General features: G+C 31.5%; 2 protein-coding genes across 2 annotated transcripts; both read left to right on the forward strand.

Moving 5' to 3' along the window:
- The first annotated feature begins 242 nt into the window (after nt 1-242).
- LOC140051806 (uncharacterized) lies at nt 243-2,547 on the forward strand. The gene is made up of 4 exons (XM_072097122.1): nt 243-258; nt 857-979; nt 1,163-1,501; nt 2,058-2,547. Exons 1-4 carry the CDS (start codon nt 243-245, stop codon nt 2,168-2,170), a joined length of 591 nt encoding a protein of 196 aa, XP_071953223.1. The 3' UTR covers nt 2,171-2,547.
- A 3,679-nt stretch (nt 2,548-6,226) lies between these two features.
- On the forward strand, nt 6,227-10,176 carry LOC140052044 (adhesion G-protein coupled receptor G7-like). Its single transcript, XM_072097423.1, has 6 exons — nt 6,227-6,326; nt 6,887-7,030; nt 7,264-7,379; nt 7,596-7,861; nt 7,975-8,041; nt 8,888-10,176. The coding sequence occupies exons 1-6, from the start codon at nt 6,282-6,284 to the stop codon at nt 9,417-9,419; spliced, it is 1,170 nt and encodes a 389-aa protein (XP_071953524.1). The 5' UTR covers nt 6,227-6,281; the 3' UTR covers nt 9,420-10,176.
- Nucleotides 10,177-13,172: the final 2,996 nt, after the last annotated feature.

Below are 13,172 nucleotides of genomic sequence, written 5' to 3' on the forward strand. Positions count from 1 at the left end.
ATTTTATTAGAATAACGATTTGAGGCGGCGTTCATATTTTCTCTCTGCCTCAGATTATCATAAATAAGTGTAACAGAATACACACATTAATGTCTCAATTTAAAAGTAGTTTTAGCATCAATTTTCAATTACCTTTGTAGGTAGAAAGCGCGGCGAGCGTGTACCAAAAATATAGTCAACTCTGCAACCAACAATTTCATAACAAATTATTTTTTAATTTGTTCACGAATGGTTTTGAGGAGATGAACCGGCGGTCAGGTAAGGTAGTTATTAGGTAATAGGTTTTGCTGAACCGTTTTACGGAATCTTAGAAGTCAATGTTGTATTTTGGTTTAAATAGGCAAGTAACTCAGCAGTAAACATTATTATTTTAACGACCGTGAGTGTTATTATAGTTCGTGGATATACACATTTATTATTATTATTAGTAGTAGTATCACATTCTACTGAATACTGTACGTGTACGGTGAGGACGTTAAAGAAGAGCAGATATGTTTCAGTTTAGAAGTTTGCCAATTTGTATTTATCTATGTATGTTGTGCTTGTTTTGCCGGATTAAAGCAGGTATGCTTTCATTAAGTTTACTCTGGTTTCATAGTTTAATTCATCTTTTTATCTTTCGATTATCAGGTTGTTTAAAATGTTTAAAAAACTCTCTCTACCTTTAATTTAGACGCAATATTTAAAAGTAAGATTAAAACGTATTGAACTATTTGGTAAAACAACAATTTCATAATGGTAATGATAATGATAATTCTAATGATACGGATACTGATCCTGATTTAATAATACTACTACTAATAATAATAATAATATAGTTATTTCACTCTTCCCGTAATTGTTTTATATTCAATAGAACCCTCTTGTGATTTCGATGATGATTTCTGTGGATGGGAAAACATTACGGGCCTTAGTTCTCGTAATACACATTGGCAACGTTCAAACGGAAAAACAGATGAAAACATTTGGCCAGGTCCAGGTAGGTTTTGTTGTGTTTGATACATTAATATTAGAATATAAACAAAATAACTATTGACAGGCGAAACAAAGAAACGTGTTTGGGCCATGAAACGAACGATTACCATATTTGGGCACATCGCACTTTTGTCAAACTAGTTTGATAGTGTAGATAGAGCTTTACAACATACTTGTTTATTTACAGGTGATGAATATGCTTTTATCAAAAAGATTGGATCTCGGTCGTACTTAAAAGGAGATATAAAGACTACTAAGATACCATCGTCTTGGGGTGATTTCTGCGTTAATCTTAACTATTATTTGAGTGATGGCAAGGATACATTAGAAATTTACCATATTTTGAATAATGATCCTGAATCGATTGGAGAGTGTAAATACATAAGTACGGAATGGCAGAAATGTGATATCACCTTTACTACGGACAATACTTCAGGAGCTGAGAACTATATAAAATTCCATGGAGAAACATATACAAACATTGTAGCTATTAACAACGTTAATATCAGTAAGGGAGCATGCCAAGGTAAGTCGTACTAGGCCTATATTGTAGTGGAAATTATTTATTTACCATACAAACAAAACAAATTAACCAATACAATGATGACCATGTTGAAGATGAACGACACAAGTAGAAAGAAATTACACTGACTGTCTCTTATAGATTATAGCCATAGAAATTTAGTTCCCTTTTGTATTGCTTGCCACTTACTTTGTTGTTGTTTTTGTGTTTATTATGTTTATACAAAACATAATAAAAATAAAAATAATGCCAGTGTTATTACATTTCTGAGACCTACATCAATCTAAAGTATGTATGCTAGACTCTAGAGGGTACGCGAGCGAAGCCCACGACGGATGGATCACGAATAAAAAAAATAAATACTCATGAGAGTTTGAAAAACACTTATATACAGGGTATATCGTTTTCCCTAAAGTCGTTTTACTTTGATTGAACCGAATTTGCGCTTACTTACATTTATAGATTTGTATTTTGGTTACATACTACACTTACAACAATAACAGAAAATAAAAATTTCTTAGCGTATATCTGACCTTACATTTTTTTTTAATGATTTTAGATTCACCTGTTACTACTACAACAGACTTTTCTACTACCTCGTTGATGTCTACTACCTCAGATCAACCTGGTGATACTGTTTCAGTTGGTAAGTTGTTTACCCATGTATCCTAAAATAGAAAAGATTAAAAAAAAAGTTTGAGGTTTGATTCATATTTTATGAAATAAATAGTATGAGTAGAACACGTATTATGAGACAACATTATTTTTTTTTTTTATTTTTTTTTTTATTTTATTCAATCGAAACCAACAGCGATAATTACCGCCACTAACAGGTTTTGATACAAACAAAGCCAGGAGAGTTTAAAGCACCTTGATTGGTCCTGACATTGATCAAGGGCTTCTCTCGTCCAGTGCCCACCTTGACCAGAGGTCTGAGGCAGATACTAGATGCAGGGGCTGCCATAAGAGTCAGCAGTGCTGATTTCAAATGCCTAACGGGACCCCAGCTCCGTACAGCACCCGCTATTCCCAGATGGTCTCCCATCCAAGCTCTAACCAGGCCCAACGTTGCTTAACTTATATTCGAAAGGCTATTAATATTATTATTCTACACCTATTATACCTTCATTGTTTCTTTGTTTATTCACAATTACAATTTCAATTATATTTACAACAACATCACCCAGCATTCAACAGTTCACCACTTGTCAGTTTGGTAACTTATTATTTAAATGCATCTACATATACATACAACATGCAAAAAAAAATATGTACAAAAAAGTACAATTGTCGATTGCAGATTTCTTTATAGTACTTTAAGATACGTCGTTCTATATAGATATATTAATAATACTATTGTTTTTTATTCCACTACAACAGTCTTTCCTACTACCAAGGTGATTTCTACTGCCTCACATTCGCCTGATTATACTACATCAGTCGGTAAGTTAAGATTTTGTTGAACCATCTATCCTATGATATACTACAATACTCTATACCCACACAGGTATACTTTACATTTTAGTTTCATCGTTCGTGTTTCGGTAGTAAATTAACAAAAAGATAGGTGGTTCTATAAATGCTTGTAATATTAATGTTGTTGTTGATTCCACTACAGTAACTACAGTCTTTCCTACTACCAAGGTGATTTCAACTGCCTCAAAATCGCCTGATTATACTACATCAGTCGGTAAGTTAAGATTTTGTTTAACCATTTATCCTATAATATACGTTCTTAATGATATTTCTCCACGTCTATACTTTACATTTCAGGATCTGTTTTTCCTCACAGATTGAAATTTATGTTTTGTATGAATCTCACAGAAGGAATCTATCGGTACTAACTAAAGAACCTAATTAATTATTGAAATCCAACTGATCTAGTTTTTGTTCTTAAATATGTTTACGGATTATAAATATTCATTCATTCATTTATTTACACAAAGCAAAATTCAAAATATGTTGAAAAAATATGAATCAAATTAATATTTAATGCCTTGTAACTGGAGAAACTCAAATAAACTCAGAGAGCTTTAAGACATGTAGGTTCCACCAGGAAAAAAGTTGTTATAATATAATAATAATAATATATATAATATAATAATACAGTTTGGATCAATGTTCATAGACAGAGACAACCAGGGTTACCGTAACAGACGGTACATACACAACGCAAGAGACCAACGCAATATTGATTGTATTTAAAAAAAAAAATAAAATTAGAATAATAAAAAAGAAATTGTGCTATATTCACACAGGTCCATCAAGCGTAACAATAATAGATACTACCATAGCAACAGATGACCCTACTCCTACAACCGAAGAAGTTTCTGATACCACAACCGAAGAAGTTTCTGATACCACAACCGAAGAAGTTTCTGATACCACAACCAAAGAAGTTTCTGATACCACAACCAAAGAAGTTTCTGATACCACAACCGAAGAAGTTTCTGATACCACAACCAAACCATTTGAGAATGTTACGGTTACTACTCCATTCTGTAAGTTGGGAACTATCCTACCAAAATGAATACATTATGTACTAAAAACTATCAAAGAACAAGATCTACATAATACATATTTCTTGTAATAAAAAAACCTAGATATCAGACATTGTATATATACATTGGTCGTTTAACATTATAAGGTTGAGTACTAGAATAAAATGAAAAGTATGTGTATCTCTACAATATAAACTCATTATACACATTCAGATACTACGCCACCTAGCATAACATGTCCGGACGACATAAAAACAACGAATACGACACCGTATTGGAAAGTACCAGATGCCAATAAAAAGAATGTAAACTGCACTGAACAACCAAATACAACATATGAAATCGGTTCTATTAATGAAGTTACGTGTATGCTTGAAGTCCCTGCTAGTAACACCAATTGCTCTTTTCTAATAATTATTCGTAAGTAAAACAATTAATATTATTATAATATTTTTACGGCAAAAATAATTAGTATTCTTCCTTACAAAATGTCTGAGGAATTGGGTAACAGCGATCATGTGATATTGAGTTATTGTTGCGCTATTTGAATTTATTTTATCTTAAAAATGTATTGTCGCCCAAAAACATTAACATTGAAGATTAATTAAATCAGGCTTTGAATATCCAACAGCCAATTTGACAATTTTTTGCTTTAAATTACATTTTTTTCAGGTAAATACACTTTTTTTCAATCCAATTTTTGGTCGAAGTGGATAACTAATATGTTACATTAAAATGGAAATATTCAACAACAGTTTTTTTTCAGGGGACAGTATATCTTTAACAAATTCTCAGATAATAATTTATTACATATTTTATGAGGTACAATACAGTTTTATTTCATTTTATTTAAAAGAGAAATTTAGGTGCGATGTTAATTGCCACTAAATAATTCCTTACTATATAATTATTTACTTAACTTACTGTACTTTCCTTTTAGAATCTAATCTTTCTGTGAATATAACAAAGATCACAATGGTACGTACAGATTTGTTTTAACAATCCTCGAGAATTGTTCTCACTGGTGCTGTAACACTCACAATTTTCAATCAATATACAATTTAAAAATCATCAATATTTAAACACACTTAAAAAATAAAAAACGTTACGTCTAGCCTAAAATTACCAGCAACATATAGTTGAATTTGAAGTAACAAAAAGTATATTATAATAATATGAAAAATAACAATGGCAAAATAACATTAAGATAAATGGGAATTTGATTTGATATTTTGTTGTTAAATATATGTTCTTTTCAGAACGTTACTGAAGATAATGTTGAACAAGTCGCTGTCGATCTTAAAGAGATAACAGACAGCACTACCTTGCAATCTGCTGATATAATCGAAGTGTCGTCAGGGATAGAAAACATTGTTGAACTTAACTCCACGAATGAGAATGTAGGTAGACCTTTCTTAAATATTCGTTGTTTATAATTTTTTTTTTCAATTTCCTGATAAATTTGCTATTTAAAAAATGTATTAAAATTTCATAAATAATTATCTATATACAGTAACTAGTATCCAATATAATGAATGTATTTTGAAATAACAACATTATTTCTTCATGATGTCAAGAGTGGTGTAGTCGACTACACTGCATACATTTAAAGCAATTAGATAATGTTCTTTTTTTTTCTTTTTCTGTTTGTACGTGTGTTGATATGGATGGAATTTTCGAAATTAAAGAAATTGAAATTGAATTGAATGTCATTTGTATTCTCTTCAGGTTACTAAAGCTGTTATTAATATAATCGATAACGTTGTTGAAGCAGTAGAAGAAGATACTGAGGATCTCCCAGTTGAAACTATAGCGTCAATGTTGGCTTCACTTGAACAACAAGTTGCCACCGCTTCTAGAGATGGTCAAAATCTTACCGAAAAAGCTGACAATTTTGCTCTGGAAACTAAAACTTTAAATACGCAATTTCTTATGTCAGATGTTGTGTTCATGGTTGATGGCACAGAAACAATCACGTGTCTTGATGAAAGCTGCGAAGAGTCTGAAAGATCAATTAGGTTGGCTCAAAACATCTTACAAAACGGTAGGCCCTTACCAAATACTCGAGTTTAAATATATTATAGGTACATTCGTAAGGAGTCTTGATTCGTTTTTTTTCTAACAAAGTCCCTAAACATTACTTTTCAGAAAAGCATATCCATCTTAGCTTCATTGTGTATTTCAACGATGTGCTTTTTCCATCAAAAATAGTGAAGGAAACAACGAATTCGACTTCTGAAGTTATTCTTGCAGCAACCATTTACAATACTCTTCCTCATACTATGATGTCGGAACCAATGGTCAAACTTGTGTTTGATGTTCCCGAGGTATAACTTTTAAATTTCAATAAGAAAATATGATTCGCTTTGTTCTGTAAACACGATTAACCTTAGATACTAAAACAATTATCTTTTACATTTTATTTTATTTTAAATGATCAAAAGAAACGGGTGAGTTTTATATACCACAGATAGTCTTGAAATATATAATGCATTTATGGTTTGTAATATTCATAAATTCATTCATAAATTAAAAAGCAACGTACTGTATTCGGTTCTAAAGATAAACTATCTGTAATCTTAACACGATTTGGAAAATCTTTCCTACGGAAAAAAAAAATTATTAGAAAAGCTTATAAACCTATAATGTGTTCACAAGTCCAATCAAATGACGTCATGATCAATAAAAATATTACAATAATTGTATCGTCACGATTGTATTGTTCTTACTGATCACGACGTCATTTGATTGTATTTTGAAAAAAATATATTTATCGAAGACAGTATTGTTTTTCTAGATTCATCTTTTTTGTTCATTTATCGTTCCTTATCGTCCTAGTATAAACGGGCCTTAATGCAATTAATAGCTCTAAATATTCACAATTTAGAATATGACAGAGGAAAATTCCACTTGTGTATATTGGGACGAAGCTATCTCCGAATGGTCAGCGTTTGGATGTAATAAAACCGACGAAAACGAAGATAACATCACGTGCGAATGTTCACATCTAACTAGCTTTTCTGTTCTTATGGTAATTGTTTTTTTGTTTGTTTTTTCTTTCTCTGGTATTCTCATATTAATGATTAATGACAATATATAATTCTCAAAGTCAAAGCCGACAGTGTTTCAATTATGTACTTATTTGATGTTGAAGTTTAAATGGTAAATAAACACTAGTAGGAGGTAGTTAGAGAAAGTTACAGTGGCTTGTTATGTTACAAATTTCTTCTGCAGTAATACATGTATTTTTTTACTACATTTTAGTTGCCTAAAAATAGAAGTGAGGAGGTGAATAATGCCTTGGACGTGATATCAACTATTGGTTGCTGGTTATCGATATGCTGCTTTACTATTACAATAATTACTCTATTGAGTACAAAGTAAGTTTTACTCTTCTTAAGGTATGACAAATTACAAGTTCAGGGCTGTTGACATTTAACTTATTGGAAGTACTAACTATTTATTTGTAGATAATTTGAATAACAACACTCTGTAATAATTCATTATTATTATCAAAGACAATTATGTACGTGTATTTTTTTTAACTTGATACCAATATTATTATTATTATATAATGTCTCATTTTATTATTATAGAAAAATCAGAAATCGTCTGCCCCAAAAGATAATGATCAACTTATGTATCGCACTTTTGTGCTTGGATCTTGTATTTGTCTTGGGTATAGACAACCATAAAAAAGGAAGCACCTCCTGCATTGCTGTGGCAGCTCTACTACATTACTTCTTGTTAGTGTCAATATCTTGGACCTTAGTAGAAGCTATCAGTATGTACTTTTTATTCATCAAGATTTTTGACGCTCCTGGAAGCAAGTTTTTGTGGACAGCAACAAGTTTAGCCTGGGGTAGGTTGAATTTTTTATTTTGTAATTTAATAATTAAACACTAATCCAGTTAACTCTACGAACGCGGTTATAATGCTATCAAGTTATTATTTTAAGTTTGATTTTTGTTACAGGAATACCATTGGTAGTGGTTGTGGTTTTGTCAGCGTCAGTTACAAACTTTTATACCAACGAATTTTAGTAAGTAGACCTGGACTTGAGAAAAACTTAAACTTTAAAGTTGTCTTTTTATTCCACCGCCCAAACCAAAATGTTGAGAATATCTAGATTACGACATCGAAAAATCATCCTTACAATGATTTTTTCATTTTAACAATTACCGATGCAAGCAGAAATGGATGACAATTTTGCCCCGTATCCAAGAAAGTGCACAATAAAAAGTTTGTTTTATTGGTTATTAGTGAACATCATATCCAAAATAGTAAATTGTGTAGGTTATGATTGGATTAATAGATACAAAGAAGATTGTTTGTAATGGCGGCCATTCATTTGCATATTAGTTGCCAAATGTATGCATTATAATAAATTGTAAAGATGTATATGTCACTTTCTAAACTAAACATTCTTCTAGGCATGTTTATCATGAATCAATGATATACAAAGAAAAAAATTGTATTTTACTAAAACAGCTAATTTGTATAATATATAATGTACGTGACTTTTGGGTCCCATTTTGGATATGTCATTCAGCACGGTATCATTGACCTATAATAAGCAATAAAAGAAGCTTTTGCAATTTATTTGACTGAAGGGTTTAATTCTGCATGACGGTAGTTTTCAGAATTATTGAAACTTGTATCAGTTAATAGGACACATTAGGTAGACAGTTGCAAATATTAGCAATATTTCGTTTTTCACATCAACTGCGCGCCTATCGAGTGATTCTGCGCATAATCATGTTTCTGAGTATGCGCAGAGTGATGTTTCTATTCGACTGTCACTGCGTAGAGGTCGCTATTGTTTGAAAATTGGGAGAAGGAATTGAATTTTGGAAGGACTGTAATCAAGTTTCTTTTATTATTTCAGCTGCTATCTTAATGCTTCGATGACGAAATTCTTTATTGGTTTTGTGACCGCACCCATTGCTGTAATTATTGGTTGCAACTTCATCATGTTTGTAATGGTGATTAGAAAGCTTTTCTTCCAAGCGCCAATCAGTGGTAAGATCGCTACGAAATCCAGGAATACAAAAAGAAAAAGAGCCGCAAACGCAATGGCCATTTCACTGTTATTGGGTCTCACGTGGATGTTTGGTGTTTTGTATTTCGAAAATATTGACCTAAAAGGGGAGATAGTATTTGTTTTTCTTTTTGTTTTATTGAACTCTTTCCAGGGGGTTGCTGTCTTCATTCTGTTTTGTGTACTACGAACGGAATGTAGACAAGTATGGCGATCCTGGTTTTCTGCCGTAACAGGTTGTATCTCAAATATTCCGCCTCAACGTAAGTCGATGACAGTGTCTGATAGACGACAAGGAACTCATGATACGGTAGTGAATGATATTTCACTTTCGGCTATCCCTTCCACAAGTAAAGCTCTGTCTACATTATCAAACTAGTTCGACATAAAAAAAAAGTGTGATATGCCCAGATATGGTAGAGATATGGCCAAATATGGTAGAGATATGGCCAAATATGGTAGAGATATGGCCAAATATGGTAGAGATATGGCCAAATATGGTGTGGTTATGGGGTTGTTAATATAATCTAAAGCTAATTAATGTTATTTAAATCTACCTTGCCGATCAGTATTTTTGCTATTGAATTTTCGTATTTTTTCAAATTTTTTTATATTGTATTTGTATTGTGATGATTTTTAAATTATAAAATTAATACTAAAGTCAAATTGTTCCTTATAGGCTATGCACGTGGTTTGTGAGCTAAAAATTGTGAGACAAAACGTTTTCGATAACACGGTTATACACCGTGAAATGTGTAATTAATACAATAATATTCTTTACTTCATGATTCAACATAATATACTAAATGTTCATCTTTTATTACTTAGTACCTAACCTCCTTCCCATTTGATTGGTTGATCTCGTATAACATGTTTTAACAGTCATTCCCTAAAAACAGATAACAGTGTACTAGGCCTTCCCGCATATTCTTGTACACATCATATCATATTGCTCAATGAACTCAACCTAAACTTAATAATGAGTGGACAAAGGTGTTACTTGAAAACAGGTATAGTGATCTACATTAAGTAAGTCATAATTATTATACGTTGGCATGTTGCCCTCTGAAGAAGTGATATGTTTCTTTCCTCACGATTTTTTAAACAAACAACTAAAAACTATATAATGAATGCAATTACCGTTATAACTTTAAAATAACATAGTACATATCTTAGACTTTATCTTGTTACTTGTTATCTTAATTGATCTTGTTAATTGTTATCTTAATTTATCTTATTAATTGTTATCTTAATTGATCTTGTTAATTTTTATCTTAATTAATGTTGTAATTTTAATGTGTTCTTTACATTGTTGTGCGTATATCAAAAATATTTTCTTATTTCCATTTCCATTCAATTTACCAAACCTAAACTAATATTTAATAAACTAAACTAATAATAAACTAATTTGTGTTTATATGATGTTTTTTTTATTTAAACAAATCCATATACATGGCTTCAGTCACGTGCGTAAATTTGAGTTAGTGTTTACCGACCGACACCGACCGACCGACATAATGAGCTATAGAGTAAACTAAAAGACTAAAAATACCAATTCTGTACTATTTGGGTGAACAAACATTTCACTATCAATTATTTATAGCCATGAATAATATTAATTATACTATTTAGAATATGTAAATTTCCTTGTAATTAAGCTTTGGCTGCGATGACGATATCTGAAATAAATTAAATGAAATGAAAAATGGTATGCATTATTAGTCTATGATTATTAGTCAAATCTATGGTTTGTTCCATGTTCACCGTAAACTCCAATACGCTAATCGTGAACTACTTCGTTTTAAAGCTAGTTTTGCTAGAATGCGATAAAGGTGAAGAATACTTTATAATTGTCCAAGCAACACATAATGTTTATTATTGTTATGTCCTATAAAATGATATCAATACAAACACAATGTAACGTAATGTACTATACTTGTAATAGAAAGGCGGAAAATGTAACTTCAAACTAATGTTGGCATTATCTAAAACGTTTCCTTATTTCCGCATTATGTGGTTACAAGACATTTTTTTCTCAACACGTTTGTGGCAACAATAATTGCTTGTAGTTGCTTTCCCAGCTGTCTTCTTTTACTGTAAATACACCAGGAACTATATCAGTTTAAAGAAGTGTGTATCGTCTGAAAAAAGCATTGTTACCTTTATGACGTGGAAAATGCGCAATCAATCATAAGTCATAAATGTTCGATTCACGCGAATATATTCGCTAATGCACAAGATGGTTAAAGGGCGAGAAAACCTTCATTTGGAAAGGTGTCTGACTATGTTATGATAGATAGGATAGCTTCTGATTTCGCTTCAATTAAAGGAGATATGTCGAAAGGATTTGACAGGCTAACTAAAAAAATAACTGATTTGGAAGAAGAAAATATAAGACTAAAAAACACAAACAAAGTTATAACTACACAACTAGATAAACTAGAAGCTGAAAGTCGTCGTAATAACATCATTATTTATGATATCCCTGAAGATGATAGAAATGAAACGTGGCTTGACTGCGAACGAAAGGTAAAGGATTATATAACAACAAATTTAGAAATCGAAGAGGTCGCTTTCGAGAGAGCGCATAGATTGCACAGCAAAAGTAACCCACGACCAATCATAGCAAAACTTACTAGCTACAAACAAAAAGATGAAATAATGTCCAAAAATAGAGCACTCAAAAGGAAAATGACTGGAAATAAATCAAAAATTAACATGGGTGAAGATTATACTTTCAGAGTCCGTAAAATTAGAAAAGGCCTACAACCAAGGATACAACAAGCAATCAAAAACAACGATCGTTTTCGGCTCAGATATGATAAGCTGTTTATAGGCGACGAAGTATATACATTCAACGTAGAAGACAACAAAATCATAAACCTCACAAAATAGGGTTTTGGCCGTGGTCCTAATGAAGAACAATCTGAACCATCTTTGAAAGTCACTAAACACATTGATTGTATTTCTTGGAATATTAACGGTATTAATAACAAATTCGCTGATTCTGACTTTATTGAGTATGTTAACAAATTTGACATAATTTGTTTTAGTGAAACATGGGATAAATATCGGAACGATTACAATATTGAAGGTTTTACTTGCATATCAAAATTACCAGATAAAACAAGTCGACATGGAAGAAATAGTGGAGGCGTAATGGTATATTATAAATTAAATCTCGTCGTTGAAGAACTGCCAAGTGCATCGAATAACATTATTTGGTTAAGGATTACTCTATCCCCAACCGACACTGTTGTAATCGGTTTTTTGTATAGACCACCAAGTACATCCAGTTACGCGACAACTGACTTTTTTGACATTTTATCTAACGAATATTTGCATTACAGCTCCCAAATATCAGACATAGTATATGTAGTTGGCGACTTTAATGGTAGAACTGGTTCGGAGGACGATTACATATCTGCTGACGAAAATGACACATGGAACAATAATCTATTTCTGGAAGACAACATCCGGATTGAAAGTAGAACGAATTCTGATTGTATACTAAATTGCTACGGTAAAGATATATTAGAATTTTGCAAAGAAACTGGTATGCGAATCACAAATGGTAGAATTGATAAAGAATCATCCAGTGGTTTTACATTTATCAGTTCACAAGGTAAAAGTGTATGTGATTACCTTCTTACTAACTCAAACAACTTTAAACTAATATCTTATTTAAGAATTGATGACCGTGTTGAATCGGATCATATGCCAATTGCCTTTAGTATTCAATTCAAAGACAAAGAACACACCAAAATGATTGTCAATGAAGATGACACGTTTACCCAGAGTACGTTCAAATGGTCCAACATTTACATTAATGCATCCAAAGTCAGATGGGAACATGATATCATTGAAACTATTGATAATGATTTTATGAATGCTATCTCTCAAAATAAAATTGATGAGGCAGTTTCACATTTATGTAAAATTTTTGAATACGTATGTAAAGGAATTAAGTATACACAAACAAGTAAGTCTTCAACTTCTACAAAACGAAACGAATGGTTTGATAAAGATTGTAAGAACCTTAAAATGCAGGTTAAACAATCATTAAAGAGATTTAGAATTATGCGCACTCAACCTTTTTTAAATAATTATATTCAGATAAAAAAGCAATATA

The sequence above is a fragment of the Antedon mediterranea genome, chromosome 6 (genome assembly GCF_964355755.1).
Source record: "Antedon mediterranea chromosome 6, ecAntMedi1.1, whole genome shotgun sequence".
NCBI classification, from domain to species: domain Eukaryota; kingdom Metazoa; phylum Echinodermata; class Crinoidea; order Comatulida; family Antedonidae; genus Antedon; species Antedon mediterranea.

Excerpts from the sequence above, each read along its gene's own strand:
- LOC140052044 (XM_072097423.1), top strand. The coding sequence starts at position 6,282 with ATGATGTCGGAACCAATGGTCAAACTTGTGTTTGATGTTCCCGAG. Across the intron at positions 7,862-7,974 it reads AGCAACAAGTTTAGCCTGGG|GAATACCATTGGTAGTGGTT; the intron begins GTAGGTTGAATT and ends TTTTTGTTACAG. Across the intron at positions 8,042-8,887 it reads TTTTATACCAACGAATTTTA|CTGCTATCTTAATGCTTCGA; the intron begins GTAAGTAGACCT and ends TTATTATTTCAG.
- LOC140051806 (XM_072097122.1), top strand. Across the intron at positions 980-1,162 it reads AAACATTTGGCCAGGTCCAG|GTGATGAATATGCTTTTATC; the intron begins GTAGGTTTTGTT and ends GTTTATTTACAG. Across the intron at positions 1,502-2,057 it reads CAGTAAGGGAGCATGCCAAG|ATTCACCTGTTACTACTACA; the intron begins GTAAGTCGTACT and ends TAATGATTTTAG.